Source organism: Zonotrichia albicollis, chromosome 2, assembly GCF_047830755.1.
Source record: "Zonotrichia albicollis isolate bZonAlb1 chromosome 2, bZonAlb1.hap1, whole genome shotgun sequence".
Lineage (NCBI taxonomy): Eukaryota > Metazoa > Chordata > Aves > Passeriformes > Passerellidae > Zonotrichia > Zonotrichia albicollis.
Window position 1 is genome coordinate 94,944,630 of NC_133820.1, and position 21,873 is coordinate 94,966,502.

Sequence of the window (21,873 nt, forward strand, 5' to 3'; positions counted from 1 at the left end):
GAACTAAATATTCATTCTTCAGTCCTCTAGATTTTCCAATTAAGTCTTAATCTATACTTAGAGTTTGATCCCAAGCAAATTTGTTTAGAAGGTACTGATATGCAAAACATCTAACATGCTGATGACATAGAGATGCTGAAGAAATGGAGTTAAAAACTGCCATCAGGTCTTGCCCTCCACATGCATTCTGCTGAGAACCAAATCAATCTGCTTAATATCTCTTTTGTAAAAGTATTTGCAAAGGAGGAAACCACCATAATAATTTACTATCTATCTGTCTTGCTTAGCACTTTTAAAAATTCTCTGCTAGCCTTTCAAACTCTCCCTGTTAGTTCAGAGGGTGCACTTGAATAATTATGTTTATAGTTGTCTTTCTGTTTTTCACAGTTGACAGTACCCTCTAGCAGCTTGAAAATTATTTTGGTTTTCCTACAATTTTCACACTGAAATCTGTGTAGAAAAGGAACAGCCTTGGGCTATTGGTGCATTACTGTCGTGCCAAGACATATATATTTTTTGATTTTGCACAAGCATCACTGACAATAAAAATACAGATCTTGGACCAGTTTTTATCTGTCAGGCTTCCTGCAAAGTTTATAAAGAATAATGATGAACAAATTAATCCATCCTAAACTAGAGCTATCTCCTGGCTAAACTTGTTTGTCTGCATTTTTACAGCAAGCATTTTAATTTTTGTGTTTTGTGGGGAAATCAGCCTCTTATGCATTCATTATTTGTACAAAAATATAGGTGGAAACATACAGAAGCATATGACATGGAAAATCTTCATGCTTGTACGTTGCGTGTACATTCTCTAACATCAGTCTTTTGGAGATTATTAGACTCTGAATTGCAAAATCTGGCTTATAGCATCTAACCAAGGTTTGCTTTTAATGTGAAGAGTTAATAAATACTCTGAGGATTTTTAACTTTTATTTCTATACTTTTCTATGACAACTCATTTGTTGCTGTTGAAAATAACAAATATTTTCAAATATTTTTAATTGATATTTCCACCAGTGAAAAAGTGATGCAGTAGGGTATCCACTGCAGTATTGAAGTCTGGGAGCAGGGGAGATGCATGGAAGAAAGGGAGAAGACTGTTGGGAGGCAAAAGAACATTGCACAGAGAGCGCTGTTTCAAGGAGGCAGCAAATCTAGAGATTCAGAGTGCACCTTAAGGGCATGCAGGAGTGCTAGGATACAGTGGATATTTTTGCCCCTGACAAAGGAGGAATGATGAGGAGGACTCCATCATATCAGAAGGTTAATTCATTACTTTGTTATACTATATTATTCTATACTATATTACATTCTATTACATTACATCTGAACTGAATCTGCTAAACACTCAACTGCACTCCACTGCACAGCCTTTCATGATTGTCAGCTGTCAGTCCCAGCACACACACACGCTTGGCCCTGATAGGCCAGGGAAACAAAACAACATCACTTTGGGTAAACAATTTCTGTATTGTATTCTACTTTTGCACAAACACAGGCACAGCACATGAGACAAGAATTGTTTTGATCATTCTCTGATTTTCAGAGAATGTGAATCCCAGAAATATTCTTGGGAAGATTGCCTTGCTTTTCTCTGTGAGGAGAAATGGGGTGACAACAGGACATATGGAAATGGACACTCCTGAGCCCCTTTCTCTTCCTGATCAGATCTACATTTGGCCCCAGGGAATTTTGAGATTATATGGCTTTAGCAACATGCCTACCTTCTTCCTCTAAGGACACTGAAGTAGGAGCTCTGGCTGCAGCCCAGCTGAATCCCGGACATGAGCAGGCAAGGCTTGTAACACAGCTGCCTGACAGATCTGAAAGTTATCTTGCACTGGCAGCTTTGTGATACCAAACGTGTTGAGATAATAAACCTCACTGAATTCACAACAATCTATGATATGCTTTCTCTGGCCTTGCTTTGCCTTGCTTTGCCTTCCATTTCTTGGGTTGGCTTAGCTTGGCTTGGCTGGGTTTGGCTTCCTTTCTCTCGCCTTCCCCATCTCTGTTTATCTACAGGTGTCAATTCCTTACTGACACAGCCTTCTCAGGGTCTTTGAAATATTTGAGTTCAGTTGCAAAGGTTCCTGCTTTGCTTATTATAGGAAAAAACTTATTTTAAACCAAAATCCCAGAAAGCTAAATTGCACTTTCAGGGTACTCATCTGACCCACTATCAAGCAATATTTTTTCTAAGTCTTAATTTTATTTTATTTACCGAAGATAAAATGTGTCATGAACCAGCACCATGACACAGCAACAGCATTGCAAACTTGTAATAGAAGGACTTAACTACCAGGGCATGGGATTAATGGAAAGCATTTACATTAGTGTTTTGATTTGGATCAAGAGCATGTGTTTAAAATGAGACTGCTGGTTTTTGCCATTTTGCAGACCTTGGATCACATCACACACAGATCTCCCAGTGAGTGTGAGAGGTCTTCTCTTTAAGCAGCACAGAGTGCAGTCTAGAAGCTCTCCTGATGTGCTCCAGCTGTTGTTTAGCAGTGATACCGGTCACACACAGCTGCCAGAAAAATATGGATGTCTTTTGGAAGCTGCAGATCTTTCCAGAAGCTCCAACTTTAAGTGCTTCAGCCTCTATCTACCTCCAAGCTTACTCCACAATGTTGGTTAGGATTGAATCCACAAAAGTGATTTTCCCTGTGTTTTGTAGGATTTTCACCTGTATGAAGCAATCATTGGTGGAGTCCAGAAACTGCATCTGTAAACTCAGTCTCATGACATTTGGGCAGCTTGTGTACCAGCAACTGAAGCTCTCCATCGTGGGTATTTTGAATTTGATGACTCTTCTTTATCTAGCAACATCCAGATAATATTTTTTAGCAACAACTTGATAGTATTTTTTAATTCTAGAAGTGCATAGCAATAGCTGTAAAATCTAGTTTAATTATGGCTAGTATAAGGAAAATACTAAACTGTTCAAATGTTGTGGTTTTATAATTTGAGAATTTGTGTCATTTTAGATATAGATAATTCTACAGTTCTGTTATTTATGAGTCCATAGCTCTGATCTATTAAGCAGTTATATACTTGGCCCTCTGGGTTGCTGTTATTCTGCCAGGTGATTATTTTTATATTTTAAATGCACAGTATTTTGTGGGTGCAACTGTGAAAAGATGCAAAAGACAGTAGGTGTTTACATCCTGTTGAACTTCAAAGGAAGCTGATTCCAAAAAATGTCAGGATTTTTAGGCATTCCAATAAAATGGACAGTAAAAGGATAGCAATATACACCAAAATATTGAGAATTCAAATGGGATGTTTACGGAGGCTGTCAAAAGGAAGTGGGATAATCATGTATCAACAGAACTGCATACAAATTCTATCAATTATTAAAAACACATGTAAAAAGACCTACACATGATCCTTAGGTCAGAATTATGGTCTGATCCTCTGTAAAGAATTTTGGATATTTGTAACCAGTTGAGAAACAGCTGAAGAAAAACACCTGTGTAGCTAGCTAAAGAGACAATAAATCAGTAAATAACAATAAATGTGTAGGGGACAAAGGATGCAATTCTTTAATATATTGAAGCTAGGAATCCCACCATTGCCACTCAGTAAATTGCCTGTTTAGCTATGGTTAATTACTGATACAAATGGTAGAAAAAGATATCTTTGAATTTCTGAAGTATGAGCAAATGAGGAGCAGCACACATGAATTTAAAAGTACAAAATCAAAGCAGATAATGCCACATCACTCTGGGGAGAAAAAAAATTGCTATATATTGTAAAATGTCTAGAGGGCAATAAAACATTCTAGATTGTGTCTCTCAAAGCACTGTGTTGAAAAAGAGAAGACTGATTTTGGTACAGTAAACACTTGTACTAACATTGACAAGCAGCTTACTGGAGCACTGCGTTAAAGGTGGCAGGTGGCAGGAGTTGGGACCATTTGCAGTGAGATGGGTGAAAAAAAAAAATTGCAAGGCGTAGTTTATTTCACATCTCATGAGTGGTCTGCCTTCACTACAGATTCCTTTGGCCAGAAGCATCCTTTGTCTTGTGTTAACATGATAGTAGACTTCCCTCGGGTTGCAGGGTGGTAATAATAGTTGATTAAAAAAATCAAGGATGTGTTCTGCAAATTTCACTTTCCCCATTTGCAAGACAAATTTTGCTGTGCAGGATTTAGTTCAGGTTCATTTCTTTTAATGTATAGGGGTCTATTCCACTGGACCTATTTTGTGGGATTCATAAATGATTATTTTTTGGATGGCCATTCTTCCTTGGATTTTCTGTCTTGAGTGGCAGCAAGAGAAGCCTCCATTATCTAATTTAATTACCTTGGATCACCATCTCTGCAAAGCTCTGCCATTCTCCATCAGCTGAACACCATGAATTAAAACTTTTTTTTTTTTTACTCTCCCTTCTCCCTAGAGGAACACCAATGAATGCCAACTTTTCTTCTTAGATCCATAAAGATCCACTGCCTTAGTGAGGTCTTAATATCTACCCTTTGATGAGAGAATTTGATCCTAAGATGTGTCCAATTACAAAGTAGCCAAATAAAGATTCACTTCATAAAAGAGCTTTTCTGGGAGTTACTGGTGAGCCTCTGTGATTTTTTTATCCAATCACTACTTCATTACTTCTGAAGCCCAGTGGTTTTGCTGAATGTGTGACATTCATTAGAAAGCAATGTGCTAATCAGAGCACTCCTGTTTTATGCTAGATGTTCCTTTTTTATTACAGTGCTACCTGACATTTTGCTTGACATTTTAGAAGCTGGATAGAAATTTTTCACTTTCAGTCTTTATCATGCTGAATGCATGTGAGTGTTCTGTCTTTTCCATCAAAAAAATCAGGCAGCATATTGCTGTCCCTCTGAAGAGGGAGATCCTGGGGCTCTGAAGAGGTTTACTGGAGTCACTGGATCTCTCTGAAAACTCTGGCTCCATCTTTTCAATTTTCTTAGGATCAGCTTTGAGTTTTTGAAGGTGTTGATAATCCAAATGTAGCTTCAGAGCAGAGAAACCTCAGTATATATGGATCCCATCAAAGATCCAATAAACAAGAAATCCAAACAAATAAAAAATGAGACAGCAATACAAACATATAATTAAAATGACTTGAATGACTAACCTCTGTGTTGGTGAAAACACATGGATAATTTAACAGCAAATTGTGGTAAATACTATGACAGTGATGACAACTGTCATGTTTGTGTTTGATTAGATTCTGTTCTTAGAATCATCAACTTTGACTTTATAATTTCATCTGACCCATTAGCCTCCCCATACTTTTAGGAAAAGTGTGTGTCTAATGATCAGGATTGGAGAAAAAAGTAGCATTTTACCATCCTGAAAGGTTCCCAGACTCAGTAACAGATTAGAAAAACAATTCCTGAAATGCTAATTTTACAGAATGCTCTTTTAGTCTGAAGATGCTATTTTGAGCCAGACACCTGCTAAAATGCACCAAGAGAAGTCAGGTTCACCCAGGCCTCACATTGAGATGGTGCTTTGGGATGGACCCTCCTGCCCAGCTGGGGCTGCTGATGGGAGCAGGATCTGGGGAGAGCCTCCAGAGGGAGATGCTGCCCAGCAAACCTGCCACCAGGGCATAAGGAGAGCCTGCTCCATGGCTCTGCTTGGCTCCCCTGGGCTCCTGGGGCTTGGGTGCAAGCCAAGCCCTGCTTCAACTCACAGCCCTGAGCACTTGGCTCTGGAAGTCCTGGTTTACCAGCACAGGTCGCCGGAGAATTTCATCTCCCATGCTTGTTCTTGCTACTCCCAGTGCTGCTTGCAAGGAAGGTGACAATTTAATGAGATACTTGGCATTAAAAAGGTCTCTGTGCTGTATCCAAGTGCTTAGTTCTATGAAAGCCCATGTTTAGCTGGCACTCTGAAGTCAGTGAGTGCCTGGATCAAACTGTAAGGGCCGTGCTAGGGCTTCCCAGGGATAGGGCACCCCTGGAGCACCTGAGCAGAGCAGGAGCAGGAGATGCCCCAGCACCAGTGGAGGCCCACTGAGGAGCACTTACACTTTTGGGGGTTGTGTGGTTTGGAACTTTTGCAATTTGTCCTATACCTGTTACTTTTCAGCGCTTGCTCAGGCACAGGCTGAGTGCTGAACTTTGTCTGGAAGTCGGCAATGTCACTGTACTGCTCAGCAGTTTGGCAACACACTGAAAACCCCACCATTAGCTTTGCAGTGTGAGCATGTCCCTGCTCACTTCATGGGCTCAGATAAGCTTGTTAAGTGATGGAGACTGACATTTGCTCCTGGAGAGAGAGGCCTTTATTTGGAAAAGTTATCAGATATTAGAATGATTCATCTGCTACTTGAGGCTAACTGTTTAGCTTCCTTCAAGTCAAATTAAACAGTTGCTGTTGGCATGAAAAACAGGGAAGGCAGGCAGAGTAAGAGAAAGGACAACTTATAATTAAAATCAGGCTTGATCTTATACCACACTTCATTATACCACTGAAGAAAATGGCTGGTTTTACTTCCAAATATTTAGACACTGCAAGCAATATTCATCCATAGCAACGCAGCTTTAGACTAAGCAAGAGCTAGTATTACAGTAGGAAGATTAGCTAAGTACTTTTAAATGCTCTTAAATGGCAACATAATCTTTGAAAAATATGTAGTGTGGGCCTTAAAAAAATTGACATTGGCGTAGTTATGAAGTGACAGCTGACCTGCAAGTGTGGTGTTGCTTAGCAATACTTCACCATCAGGCAAATTGGGAAAGTGGGCTAGAATGATTTACACCAGGGAAGAGATAAATGCTAATTTTCTCTAGAAGATTCAGGTTACTGTGGTTATTAGGAAGGATATTAGATCATAAACACCTCTCCACTTCTTCTTCCTTTTTTTTTTTTTAAAGGTGTTGAAAAGTACTTCTCCTATGAAGACAGGATGAGAATGTTGGGGTTGTTCAGCCTGGGGAAGAGAAAGCTCTGGGGAAACCTTATAGCACTTTCCAGTACCTAAAGAAGGCCTACAAAAGAGCTGGGAAGGGACTTTCTACAAGGGCTTGTAGTGATAGAACAAGGAGGGATGGCTTTAGACTGAAGGAGGGCAGGTTTAGATTAGATATCCAGAATAAATTCTTTGCTATAAGGATAGCAAGGCACTGAAACAGGTTGCCTAGTGAAGTTGTGAATGTCTCATCCCTAGAAGTGTCCAAGGCCACATTGGATGGTGGCCCTGAACAACCTGTTATAGTGGAAGGTCTTCCTGGCCACTTCCACCCCCCAGGAGGGTTGGAACTAGATGATCTTTAAGGTCCTTCCAACTCAAACCATTCTAAGATTCTGTGATTCTATGATTTTGAGAAAGATCATCAGTTAAAAAACAGTCTGTGAGAATGCAAGTGCATTTGCTTCCAGAACAGTAATTTCAGAAATGGTTGATAAAAAAAATACATTTGGAGGGAAAGAATCATTAATAACACAAATAAAATTTTATTTTAATGCTTCTGTAAACGTTTTCTTAGCCATTTAGATTTCTGGATCAGTTGCCAGAGTCCCTGTGGGTGGGATGCTGAACCTGCCTGAACTTCAGCTGCTGCCAGAGGCTGTGCCAGCCCAGCTGAGCTCACTGCAGGACCAGAGATAGTTAGCTGGTGGTCTGGGTTGAGACACATGAGGCAGAAAAATAAGGTATTTTGAATTTGGAAACTTGGTGGCAAAGTTTGAGAGTTTGTTGTAATCTTCACTGCAGCGTTGTTCTCGCCTCTCTGCCACAGCTCTCAGCTGTCCTATCTTCTATAGTCCCAGCTCTCTGGCTGATATTCCAAAGTCCCAGCTCTCAGGCTGCCACAGCTCTCGGCTGTCCGGGGGATTCCATACCTTCTTTTGATGTTTGGTTGTGGTGTTCTTCCTCACACGGGGTCACCAGTTGTTGTAATCTTCGCTGCAGTGTTGTTCTTCCCTCTCTGCTGGGGCTCTTCTCCTTTCTCCGCAGCACAGTCCTTTCTATCTTCTCAGGGGCTCCTCTTGGGCTCTTGACCCACCCCTATTTATCTCAGTTATCCTCACGAGCTACAGCTGCTGCCCAACTAAGGACCCTGCAGCTCGTTTGGAGCAACTTGGACCCACACAGATCTTACAATACAACATATATTCAGGCCCCCACATTTCCCCCCTTTTCTTTTAACAATTATACAATCACAATACACATACAGTTCCAGCTCTCAGGCTGCCACAGCTCTCGGCTGTCTTTAGATACAACCATAGAATATATATATATCCCTATACAGTCCCAGCTCTCAGGCTGCCACAGCTCTCGGCTGTCTTTCGATGTTCCAAGGCTCTTTTCTTTAAAGGCCATATTCTTCCAGCTTTCTGCTGCTACAGCTCCTTAATTCAAAGGCCATATTATATTCTGCAGTCCCAGCTCTCAGGCTGCCACAGCTCTCAGCTGTCCTATCTTCTATAGTCCCGGCTCTCTGGCTGATATTCCAAAGTCCCAGCTCTCAGGCTGCCACAGCTCTCAGCTGTCCGGGGGATTCCATACCTTCTTTTGATGTTTAGTTGCAGTGTTCTTCCTCACACGGGGTCACCAGTTGTCGCAATCTTTGCTGCAGCGTTGTTCTCATCTCTCTCTGCTGGGGCTCTTCTCCTTTCTCTGCAGTACAGTCCTTTCTATCTTCTCAGGGGCTCCTCTTGGGCTCTTGACCCACCCCTATTTATCTCAGTTATCCTCACGAGCTACAGCTGCTGCCCAACTAAGGACCCTGCAGCTGCAGCTTGTTTGGAGCAACTTGGACCCACACAGATCTTACAATACAACATATATTCAGGCCCCCACAAGAGTTTAATAAAGATAAGAAGCTTTTTCTCTCTTGTCATGTTTTCATGTGCAATCCACTTTCTATGCATCCACAGCAGTAAGTAAGGAGAGGGAAACCATTTTGCTTCACATTGGTTGCCTACTCCAGACAGATCTCTTACTTGGTGTGAGAGTAAAGTGAATGCTTTGTCTATCAGACTTTCTTGTTATACCCTAGGAGACACAGGATGCATTGATGCCTTCTAGTGTACTGTGTGGCTGAACAGGACAGCTTTGCACAATATGTGACAGAGGTGCTGTGCTTTCTCCTTTTTTACCTAGAAATCTTTCCTGTGTCTTAAAAACCACAAGAAAGATAGCTGAGGTTCCATTTACACCCACCCACCTCCCTCTTAAATCTGCTGGTTTTACTGCTGGTTGCAGACAGGCAGTTTAATTGCACTTCCAGACCATAGGAGCTATTGGTGTGCCCAATCTGTTTGTATAAAACACATAGATTCTCTTTATACCCTCCCACTATGATCTGCACAAAGCCTAAACCTAGACTGAGCTCTCACTTCCAAAGTTTTCTGTACGAAATTAGTGTTGCACTCTAATTGACCTTGTAGCACCCCAGAAACACACCCACCCAGCTGAGAGGTGCAGCACATTTGCACCATGTCACAGGTGAGCTGCTCAGTACAAAGATCTCAAAAACTGAAGCACAGTATAGGTTAGAGTAGATGGTATATTCTGAACTGTAATATGTATTTTGTGATGGATTTCCATGAAAAGTATTACCACATTATTATGTGGTAGCTGCCCATAGAAAATAAACACAATAGCTTTACATTTGCTGGCTCCTTTAGTACGTGGTCAAAGAGAGAAAAGGATTTCATACTGCTATTGCTTAAGCTGGAACTCTGACATTTCTATAGCAGATGAAAAATTATTTTCTAGGCACATTTCTGAGTTCATCTAAACTGAGAGAGCTAGCTGTTATCTTTCTGTAATATCAGAATGTTTGTTTGAGAAATAGTCATTCCTCTCCTTAAAGTATGTGAGAGCAGGATGCAGAGGGTCAAATACAGACTCTTTTGTGCAATAAATAACTCCCAAGTCATAACTCATCTCTTTATATAAGTATCCAGAAAGTTTTCAGCACATTTTTGTCTTGACCTTTTAGCACAAACAATAGTACTTCTGCTTGCTAGGCAACTGATTTTTGCCCATCACTTGAGAGGTTCAAATGAAATAGCAGTGACTTTTTACCACTGTTTCAGAGGACTGCAGAAAGAAGAGGTATTTAGTCGAATGGATAGCTTCAGGGAATTATTAACTGCTACTATAAAAATAACTGAAAATATTTCAGAACCCCCAACCATGACAAATGTTTTTTTGCCAGTGTACCATTTTAATGATAATTTCAAGAGGAGACAATCAGAACTGCAATCCAGAGAGCAGTTTCAGGCAAGAAGCAGTGGGAGAGTTTCACAGTTCCTTTCAGATAAGAAATGTAACCAACATGCACATGTGGAAAATAGATTAAAATGCACCATTAGAACTCCTCTCCTAAGTAAGGTAGTGAAGAAAATCCTCCCCAAAGTGGGAGTGTATCCACTTGCTGTGGATGTGTATTTTCCTACTGTCATCACTGCAGCTTCCTGTGACTGTGACAATACAAACCAGAGCCAGACACTATTAATGATTTTAGTAACACTGAATGATGGGACTGTGCATGTTTTATAAATATTTTCATTTTGTCTTTATTAATACAGATTTTGCTAAGCTGACAAAGGACTGATTTCAGTAGGGAACACAGGCTTCTGTTAGTCCCCCAAGTAATAGAGAGAAAATTAACCTCCTTACACATAAGTAGTAATAAAACACTTTAATCCAAAGTTAATACAAACTCTAGTCATATTCCCATCTTCATACAGACTTTGCTTTTACAGGGTACTGTGCAACTTCAGTTTCTTGGATGAGCTGTGCAAAGCAACATGAGTGTATCTGCCTAACAAATGCTCCCTGAAGAACACGAAGATCCCGAAGGTGTTTGCAAGGGCGCCCCGTTAGCTTGCACACACCATCCGTGCCCTCAGTGCCCAATCCATGGCCATAACCTCCTGCTCCCCTGCTCTCAGCTCGAGCCCTGGGCAGGCTGGGTGAGGCTGCAGAAGCGCTGTCTGCCTCTGGGGGTCTGTGCCACAGTGTCCCTTCGTCAAGACATCGGCCACCACTCACAAGCGGTAACTGCCTGGCCTTCTCCAGCCTGGAAGAGGCACCCGTGGAGCAAGACTGAACTTGAACTGAAGTGAGAAGATGGACAACAAAGTGTAAGGTTCCTGAGTTTGCCAAAAATATTTTACTTGCCAAACGACACAGCTTTCATGGGCTGAGAGACCTTTAGCAGAGAGGAACTGTGCAGCAGGAAATCTGGGCTCATTTTGCTTTGCATATCAGGCTGTGGCCAGAACCAAAGTAGCTGTGAAAAGTCATCTGATGAAAGGCCACTACCAAACAGGCCCAACTCAGAGGAGGAATAGCCTTAATACATTTTTTTTTCTTGGTTTTGGTTCCAGAAGATGTCTGTGTCTCATGACTGTAATAATACTCAATCATCATGCTATAATGAAGGGCTTTTCATGTAATCATCTGTAGAACTGATTACTTTGGTCTATACCCTTATCATGCTGAGCTTCCTGGCAAAATTCCCACTGACAGTAAGAGAAGGATTGGAACTTTCCTCAGCAGTTTACAGCTTTTGTTTGACAATACCATGCTTTTCAGACACTTCACAGTGGAGATTAAGCATTTAGACTCTTAATTCCTGAAATATTAAAAAGCCTGTGTAGAGATAACACACTTATTCTCAGAAGTCTAAATTTGTTCTGGTCATTATTGCTTCTAAGAGTACAGCACCAAAGCAAGGCATGAACAGGTATGGAAAAACTTCTATCCAGGATGCGGAAAATGGTAGACTCTCAAGGTGTCACATCAAAAATAGGAAGGAAGATAGGAGATTTTATATTGTGGATGATACAGAAATATTTGCTTGGGTTTTTTTGCCATAAAAAGCCCCAATTAGTCAATCCAAACCACTAAAAGTTCAAAAGATAATGCACTCACAGATTTACTCTTTATTAAAAAAAAAAAACACTACATCCTTTTCAGCCAAGTTTTGCCATTAACTCTGAAGGGACTAGGATGCCCAGAAGATTAGTAGGATCTGAAAAAGAATTGGACATTTATAGGGATAGCCAGAACACACATGATATGAACTCTATAAGCTCGTTTGTAGAGGTTAAGAGCTTGTTTTTCAAAATATTGAATGTATGTAATTCATTTTGACTTGAGTGGGAGTTCAGGGCATGCAGCAGTGCCAGTGGAGACCTTAATTTCCTGTCACAAGGGCCAAGTGTCTATATTTGGATATTCTTGCTTTTCATAATTTGCACCGCAGCAGCAATTAAGGGATAACATTACAGGCAACGATCCCATTGTACTAGAAATAACAGCTGTTCATTACTCCAGAGGCCTTCAGCTCTAAAGCCAAGGCAATTATCAGAGAGTTTATTGAAAAGTGAAGAGCAAATCCCTGCAGTGCCCGTTTTAGGCACCACGTGCAGGTGCCTGGGTTGGAGGCTGCTCTGTGCAAACCCTTTGCTTGTCCCACACCCACTTGCAGCGGTGGCAGAGGTGTCCTGGAGCTGCACAAGGAGGCACTGCAGCATTCCCTCTGGGCACCATGCAGGTCAGGCTTGGGAGCCCAGCATGGGAAGGGCAGGGACAGGATGAGCTGGGTTGTGGAACTGCAGCTCTTGCTGTGGGGTGAGACACACATCATCACCAAGCATTGTTTTCCCCTACTTCCAGCAAAGCTTTTGGTGCAGGTGCCTGTCAGAGGGAGAGCAGCAGGTTATTGTGGGCTGCAGCCTGGGTTTTCAATGGACTAGGCATTTGTGAGTGAGGTCAGGAGAGCTGGTCCCCTCCCAGTGCAGCAGACACATCTACTGTGAGGGTGTCACAGGAGACATCCTGCCTGATCACCCAGTTTCCAGACATGGAGAAGCAGACTAAGGAGCTGCAGAGACAGGTCAGGAGTGCAGGAGAACTTCTCCACCTTCTAACAAGCATCACCTTCATGGGTAGGTAACACAGGTGCCCCCGTGCTGTGGTTTGCCATAAGACCTATATGTTTCCATAGCATCTTTACCATGTTTCTTAAGGATCGTGCTTCACAAATACTTTCAAAAGGTCCAATCTCAACTAAGGAGTTGCAGGAATATTCTAAATTTGGTGAATGGTATGTGGAATTTTTTTGCTATGTCTGCACTAGCTCAGCAGAAGCAGACTGGAGGAAAAGGGATCTGGTGCTCCAGGGGTTTTTACTTTGGACCAAGTCCATGGCATGGCCTGAACACCTGCACACCCAGGAGTGTCTCATGAAGAGCCCCTCCTTCTGTAGCCCAGATGCCTCCAGGGTGCAAGCCAGGCAGGCTGCTGGGAGAGGCAGGAGCTGCCTCAAGAAGAGTGTGCCTTGATCTGAACTAACAGACTCCTGCAGGTGTACCTGCACTCCCACAGGCATCCATTTTGTGGTCAAAAATAGACATAAAAGTTGAGGTTATGCACAGCACTTTAGCTGGCCAATCTCTTCTGTGAAAGGATGCACTGAGCTGTTTTTCCAGAAGCATGACATTCTGAAGCCCAGTCTGAAACCCAGGGCTATGCTGCTTCTAATCCTAGCTCTCCTCTGAAATGCACATCTCTCTTTGTCCATCATTTTATCTGCTTATTTTCCTTGCCTGGGTTTTCTGAGGATTCAATTTTGCACATTAGTCCTAAGATGTGCAGGCTTCCATATAGGCATTGAAAGAAAAATAAGTTGAAAAAAAATTTCACATATACAAGTAAAATTGCTTTATCATTATCATATTTATTGTTTTATTATCATATAAAGAAAAAAAAAGGAAAGAAACAAGAAGGAAAGACAGACTTCATGATCAGGATATTGTCAAAGAGAAGTGGAGCTGGAAGGTGTCCAAACTTGGCGAGTATGCAGACATTTCCACAGTGCTTAGAATCTCCTCCACAACATCTGTGTTCAGCATCAAAATACTCTGTTTTGTGAATTGAAAGAGTTAAATTTTCCTATTCCTTTCAAGTTGATTTTGTACTTGTATTGGAATAATGAATTAAATGCTATGTTTCTACTAAATGCTGCAGATATTACATAGGGTAGTATCTATATGGATATTTCTATTCCATATAGGTACTGTTTTGACAGTATCTAAAACCCATACCTAAAACCCATAATTTTTAAGAATTTTTTTCTGAGAAAAATTTGATTTTTTTTTTAGGATTTTTTTTTCTGATTCAGCATGTTGAAATGTTGAAATATTAATGTTTCCCCAAGCGTGGAAATTCTTACTGGTTGTAATTATAATTATCCTAAATGCTTTTGTTTCTTAAGCCAAATAGAGCAATAGCAGCTAGAATATGCTGGCCTACATGTTGTAATCTATTGAAATTCACATCTTATGATTTTTATTTGAGCAATTTTCCCTAATTTTTATTTTCTTACTGTGTATGCAACTTATGCAAGACATATTTATTCTAAAATAGATGTTAGTCATTTAAATCTTTTGCTCTATTGTTTCTAACACCAGACATTTCAATAATGGTATCTTAGCAAAGCATAAAATGTCTTTGACTTTTTATGACAACATTTGTTTGATCTGTTCCCTTCTTGCTTAGGTTATGAAATTAGAGAAGAATAGCTATTGATAACCAAAGAAAAATATGTATGGAAAGTTTAAGATTTTTCCAGTAAGCCACTCAAGTATGAGCTCAATTTGTTTTTCTTTTATACTTCTTTTCTTAGGTATTGTCTCTTTTTTTATGACTATGTCTAGAGATACTCATATCCCCAGGTGAGACCTGAGAGGATTTAAGGGGAAGAACACACCATCTGGAACACTTTTCACTTTCTGCATTTACAACATGATTTAGCTGTACCCATCAGCTCTGCAGCTTGACTTGGGCTGTGCAAGTTGACTGGTGTTTTTCTAACTGCTGTCCCATAGGATTTATGGTTCTGCAGTCCAAATCCACCTTCCAGATCCCTGCAATCTCACTGACAATTCATGATGTTGTATGAGGTTAGTTGAGGATACCATTTGCAGTTATGTGGAATCATGTAATGCCTTTATTTCCTTTTTCCTTTTTTTTTTTTTTTTTTAACCTAGGGTCACTTTCTGGAGCAAATTACTGGTTTAATTACAGGGGCCTTATGGTCAGTAAATAAATTTAAGACTCAAAGGCAGTGTTGCAGTGACTAGTGATAAAGCAGAAGAGTCACAGTTTGGATAATAGATTTTCTACAGTATTTACATTTCAGTTATCACTGGGTTTTTTCCACTCTTGGGAAACCAACCCAAAAGCAGACTGGCCACTATTAAAGCTGAAAAAGCCTCCATGGATTTAGAAGATGAAGGATTGGTTTTTGGCTTGCTCAAAGAGACTACTGGAGCCCTACTACAAGGCCTTTTAGTTAGGATTGATGGAGGGGAACATTTTGTGTTGGAAGGTCATTCTGGCTGCTGTTTTATTTTCTGTTTGTCATCTGTTTTTACAGACCTGAAAAAGGGCTGGGCATTTCCAGCCAGCCCTCCCTCCCTATCCTCCTTTCTACAGTATTCTTGAATATTCTATGATGAATAGAGGGGCAGCTCTGCCCTTTCATTTTGCAGCTGGGTGTCATGTCCAAAGAGAATCAAAGCCTACTGAGATGCAATCCATGGACTTGCCGGGCTTTGATTCTTGCCCTTCCTGCATTATCAGAGAAAATTCTCAGCCTAAGGAATTTGTATAACTATTGAAAAGATACTAAGAGCTGCAAATTGACTTTTCCTGGCCATAGAAACATAGAATCAGATTGAACAATTCCAAGGATCACAATTAGCACTAGTCCTGGAGATAGTTGGCAATATGGACCATAAGACCATGCAGCCTCTCTCTCATTCCTAGAGCTGGACTGTATCCACTGGGATTTTGTCATTCTGTGCCAGAGAAAGTGACAGGTGAAGTTGAAACTTTATTTTAAACCTTTAACTTCCCATGTCACTTGACTATACCCTTGAAGGAAAGTGATTTATGATACTGGCTTTGCCTTCCTTGCTCTACTAGGAGATGAAGTGATGCCTGACAGGGATATCCATCTTCATTGCTGATATTTTGATTGGAATTGGTGGGTGCTAAAGATGCAAGAGACAGTGACTGTGCCTTTCAAAATATTAGGAGGTGAAGAAATATGCTTGAGGAGCTGGCAGATTATGAGAGGGGGAAAAAAATCAAAAAAAAAAAGAAATCTCAGTTAGAAAACCAGTGTTTTTTTTTTTGCTGACTCTGTTAGTCCATAGGGGTTTTGTCATGTAATTGTTACTGATCTTAACAGATATATTTCTTTCTAGACACACAACAGGTCTTATTTCTCAGTTTGAATATTTTCAACTAGTTTATTCCATAAATAAATAAAAAAGGACACTGAAAAATAGGCAAAGCCTAAGATTTTGCAAATCCACTAAGTATCACAAAATACAGGAGGATTTCTTCTGCTTCCAAGGCTGCTGGAGCTGGGTGGCAATTGGGAGTGCTTGGTATTCTGGTAGTGACCCTCCTCCCTCAAGAGCCAGATCCTCAGAAGAGTCGCAGCATTGAGAGATGAGAGCGTGGGCTTGGGTTTCTCTGCAGAAAGGTCAGAGGCAGCAGCCTCCAGCTGCAAGTGCAGGTACAAGGCAACAAAGAAAAATAAACAGAAGCTTTGCAGGGAATGGACTGAAGCAAGGAAACAATATAACAAATAAATGTAAAACATTTTTTTCTCATTTCCAAACTCTGTCAAGGATGGTGCTGGTGGGCACCATCTCTACCTGCTTATTTGTTTTCCCCTGACACAAATATTTCCTGTCATCACCAATGATAATTTCTGGAGACACTGGACAGAGGTGATAAAATCACTCCACATTTCAAATACATGTGGTTTTTAGTCACCAATAATTTATGCTAGTTTTTTACTGGTGGCTACGAGTTATCAAGAAATGTATCATCTGGGTAGTGATGATAAATGCAGAACAAACCTGAGAGAGGACAAACCTGAGTAGTGTGCAACTGATGCATAGTAAATGCAATTGAAGATAATATGATTTCTGTTTGCAGGCACAATGCTAATACTGAAAGAAGAGCAAAGTTTCCCTTTGTGCAGGGGGCCTGAATGCACCAAAAATCACCTCCTGAGCACTCAATATTATGTACTTCTTGTCCTTCTCTAAAGATGTGAGTGAATTTCAGTCAAAGGACACAAACCAACCACATAAAACCATATTCAGTTCTTTTTATTTTCTACTGGAATCATTGCAGTTTGTATAAATGTAAACTGGTTAGTCTGGGAGCAGAAAACACCCAACCAACAATCAAGCTTAATTAAGTATCTGTACTAAGTGGGCCCACCATCCAGTGCAATGATCAGAAAATGGCTTGAAGTTATTGAGGAAAATCTTTGAAGCTATCAGTCTAGTGCATAGTGAAAAGCTCAAATATAATAGATTGCAGTAGATTGGTCTGAGTAAGCAAGAAAATAGCAGGGAACACATCAGATTCTTGATATATGGAAAATCACTTTTGTTTTCTGGGAAAAAACCTGAAGCATCCATACACGCACTCAACAGGTGTGTTTATTTTCACATATGATATAGTTAGCAGCTTGTATATCAATGTGTACATCAAGTGTTTGCTTTTAGAAAATTATATTGATTGGGGCTTTTTTGTCTTTTTAGAAAAACCATTGCAATACATACTGTGAGCATAGGGAATGACACAGCAAAAACAAGAGAGAAGCAATCAGCATGGTTTCCTCCCCCAGCAGGAATAAATCATTATAACTATAAATCACACAAGTTATTACAGGGCTCAAACAGCCCTGAAAATTCCAAGTAGCAGAAGCAGATAATTAAAGAGGAAAAGTTGAGACCAAGCCTTCAATTTAAACTGTTTCAAAAACTCATTGCAAATCCCTTTCTTTTCTTTCTTTTCTCACTCTCTCTTTAAGTGGAAAACAAATGTAATTGGAAAAACAAAGTGCACCAAAAATATTACTTACAAATTGTCCTTAGCAGCATAATGGCCTAATTGGTGAAGGGGTGATGCAGTCCCAGAGTATGGAGAATGGCACAGATGGAGAGCAGTTGTGTGTGCTGATGAGAGGGCAGATGCTCTCAAAGGCATTTTGCAGCATTAGATATCCTGGCTCATCTCCATCGGCGGCACCGATCTCATCACTCCCAGCATGTGAAGAGATTTCACCCTCTAATGCCAGGGCTGCATGGCTGTAATGAGATGCACCAGTGCTGGAGACAGCATGAGAGCCCAGAAGCAGAATTTTAGGAAAACATCCAGAGCAGTTGTCATCTGTATTTTCATATGACCTTGCAGTTCAAAATAGGGTAGACAGCAGCCTGGCATGACTAGCTGATTCTGTGCAGGCCTTAACAGGAACATCCTGTGTTGGTGGTTCACTTATTACTCATCCCTTAGTCTCTGCCTAGTTTACACTTGTAGTTTTGTTCTATAAATATATGAAATACTCTTTATATCAACACCTCTTTCTGTGTTGAAGTCTCAGTTACAGTATACACTCCATTGTACAGTTTGAACAGGGGATGTCTAAATAAAAGTTGACAGATTGTGTTGAATTGTGAATTCCCTCTGAAGAGACATAGAAGACCTTTTACAGTAAACAGGAAATGAGTAAGACAAAAAAGCAGCTTATGAAATAAATTGTTTAAAGATAGACTGAGAATTTTTCTTTCCTGCCTCATACAAAAGTAAAGGACTATGAAATGAAATCAGAAGGTGGTAAATTATAAAATATTGTATAAAAATATTTTGTGACATGATATATATAATCATATAAATAAAATGCAGCAGACCTAGAAGAGACAATAAACTTAAAAATATTTTTGAGTATCACCTACATATCAAATACATATAAAGAGACAATTAATGGCAATAGGATAAAAAAAAGGATATAAAATCTTCAGAATCCTAGCATAACAAGCATTACTAAATAGCAGAATAATAGGTAGAGAAGGAAAGTAGAGATTACCAGGCAGGAGGTTGTTTGCTGAGAAGATTTTAAACTTCCTCTGAGATACCTGATCCTGGCTGCTATAACAGATATATACAAATCTGTGCTGATTTTCCATCTCATCCAGTGTGGCCCTTCAGTGCCTGATCCTGTGCCTGAACTACAGATTATGCATTCTTCCATACGCATTTCAGAAGCTGAGTAAATTTTTTTTTCATAATATCATGATTTAAACTATTTTTGTTGATTAGCAGCAGGATCAGTTAATAATTAAATAGAGAAAAAAATCAAACTGCAGGTAGAAAAGAGGCCATTTCTTTGAGTCTGATTATGGGCAAATTTGTACACTTTTCTGTAAACAAACTGTATTTTGATGAAGCAGTAAAGTTCTCTTTCATTTCATACTCTCCCTATTTATTCAACAACAAAAAAGACAGAACCAGATCCTTGATTGCTATTAATGGCATATTGTAAGCATTGGTTGCAAGACAATGCAAAACAAGGGCATAATTGATATCATGACAAACAAAAACCAAGGGAAGCCAGATATGAAATCTTGGCTTCTCCTTGAGAAAAAAATCAAAAACAAACTAATAAACCAACTAAAACACAGTGAAATGGCTGTTAATAGTCTCATAATTAAGAAGCAAAACCCCAATAAAAGGCAGGCTGGCCAGAAGTGAAATGGGTGCAAGACCCAACATGCAAGTTGCAGGAAACCCCCTTGGTTTTGCAATTAGAAACCCAGCTAGTGAAACTATGAGCATAAAGCCACTCATCCTGTACGTAACGTATGGTTTTTGTTGCTTATTCTGCTTTCATCTGAAACAGTAGTAAAGGCTTCTGGAGTTACACTTTTGATGGGTAAAAACTTGTTTGCTAGGGCTTGCAACTCCAATACATGGTTATCAGGAGAATTTGGACTCCATCACTAGTGTTTTTGTAGCTAGTCCGTGTTACAACCAATATAACTCCTTTATTCAAAGTAGTAACAACGCTGTAATGTGATTTATATACAAAAATCCCTACTCTTTTGAGTAAGGAAGTTACAGCATAAACCAATACCTTTAAACACTTCTCTATTCACTCCTGGGTGGCAGAAAATGCCATTCGCCTTCCACATGCTTAATACAATTTGAAAATGTTATTTTAGTCTCTGTACACATAAATGTGCACATACATTTACAATGTATATATATATATATATACTTTTTTTTATTACTAAAGTAGTCTAAACTCACTTTAGTAATCTAGACTTTAGATAAATCCGCTTTGTAGTGAAGTCAGGGGGTAGGAAAACATCTTCTAGCTGGGATTATGGAATAAAATGTTCTGTATTGCTAAAGCAGCTTATCCTATACTTATCAATTAACAGTTAGAGTGACAGTTCTGACTGGGTGGTGGTATTTTTGCAAGTTTCTGGAAAACAAATAGGCTAGTTTTAAGAAGTAGGTTTAAAGATTGCAAGTCATCTCTTTAATTGTTGGTTGGTTTGGATTTAGGCCTTTTCCTTGATGAAAAAATACTTGTTATAAAACTGTTTTAAAAGCTTCTTATGCATGTAAAATACCTATGCCATTTTATAATATAATGCTGGTACTTAAACACATGCTCTTAGACATACAAACACACACAAAAAATCCCTGAACTCAGACACTAAGAATTTAACATATATATATACAAGCAGCAATAGCTGAGTCCTTTAGGTTAGGCTTATTGTCATTAAATACTGAATGTAAATGGCTGATATTACTGAAACAGCAGCAGCAGATTAGAAAGTAATATGAAGCCAAAACTAATCCAGAATCTGAAATGCATCATTTCTAACCACTGCACCTCATGGGAATCTGAATTTCATCTATCAGGCTCAAGCAATTTCATCTCTCAGAGAAGCCAGAGGACTAAGAATTACCCACTTTGTTACATATTTGAGAATATCTAGCGAGAGAGTTTTAAAAATGGCCAATGTTTCATTCTGTACTGTCTCAGCAGACTGGGATGTGATGATGATGTTGAATTAAACTACCATCTTAATAGACTTTCAAATTAAATTATCATAAGTAATGGATTACATATAATCAAAATAGTTTATGACCTCTAAAAAATATGAAGACTAATATCATATATAAAATTGGAATCAGACATAGAATCATAGAATATTTCAAGTTGGAAGGGCCTGAAAGTATTATTGATTGCAGGTCCCTGCTCCTTGCAGGACTGTCCAAAAATAAACCATGTGACTAAGAGCATTGTCCAGATGCTCCCTGAACTGTGGCAGGCTTGGTGCCATGACTACTTCCCTGGGGAGCATGTTCCAGGGATCAATCAAAACTGAAAGTGTGTTCTTAACAGCTGTCAGGATGAGCCTTTGGCTTTTTCCATCCTTTAAATTATTTTTATAAGCAGAATGAAATTTCTTTGATAATTTCTAGGGCATACATTCTAGGGGGTCAAACTACAATTCTGGAACATTTGGCACTTCCTCAGAGACGAATATTGGAGAAAGTGCAAGGTGTAAACCCTGCTGAATCTTCTCTGCAGTTGTTCTTAAGGCAATTTGGCATTGATCACACTTTGATTTGCTTTTACGCTGAGAAAAATGAGATGAAGAATGAAAAATAAAGCTCAGTGTTTACTGAGACTTGGATCATCCCAAGGACAAGGAATGAGAAATGTCTCCTCAGCCATCAGATGTCTCCTCTTACCTTGTCTATGCCATATGTGAATTCGTCCTCAAAAATAGCAGGAGATACTCTTTTGTTTAACTTTTCCCTTCAAATTTAAAATGTTGAGTCTGTTAATTTCTTGGCCATGTGAGTTTTTCACACAGTTCCTTTGTGTTTGGTGAATTAATGTAATGCTATAGAATAGCCGAAGTCCAAACAAGCAGTGCACAAGCCAAACATAAACAAGTTATATAACACTGCAATCATTCATTTATTAAAGTGGAAAATTCGAGGCATACGTAA

The 21,873-nt window shown here is 39.6% G+C and overlaps 2 protein-coding genes across 3 annotated transcripts in view; both read left to right on the top strand.

Annotated features, from left to right (window-relative positions):
- ZBED1 (zinc finger BED-type containing 1) overlaps window positions 1-21,873 on the top strand; it is a 54,258-nt gene that overhangs the window by 13,445 nt on the left and 18,940 nt on the right. Inside the window, exon 1 of one of the 2 annotated variants that reach the window (XM_074535703.1) lies at window positions 11,100-11,698. The exons of the other annotated variant lie outside the window; for it this stretch is intronic. The gene's annotated coding sequence lies outside the window, so the exon portion shown is untranslated. Of the gene's footprint in view, window positions 1-11,099; window positions 11,699-21,873 lie in introns of those variants that run through there. 2 annotated transcript variants of the gene reach the window in all.
- Window positions 2,692-21,873, top strand: part of DHRSX (dehydrogenase/reductase X-linked) — a 186,357-nt gene continuing 167,175 nt past the window's right edge. Inside the window, exon 1 of the mRNA XM_074535706.1 lies at window positions 2,692-2,799. Within this exon, the coding sequence (XP_074391807.1) occupies window positions 2,700-2,799 (100 nt within the window). The 5' untranslated portion in view covers window positions 2,692-2,699. The remainder of the gene's footprint in view (window positions 2,800-21,873) is intronic.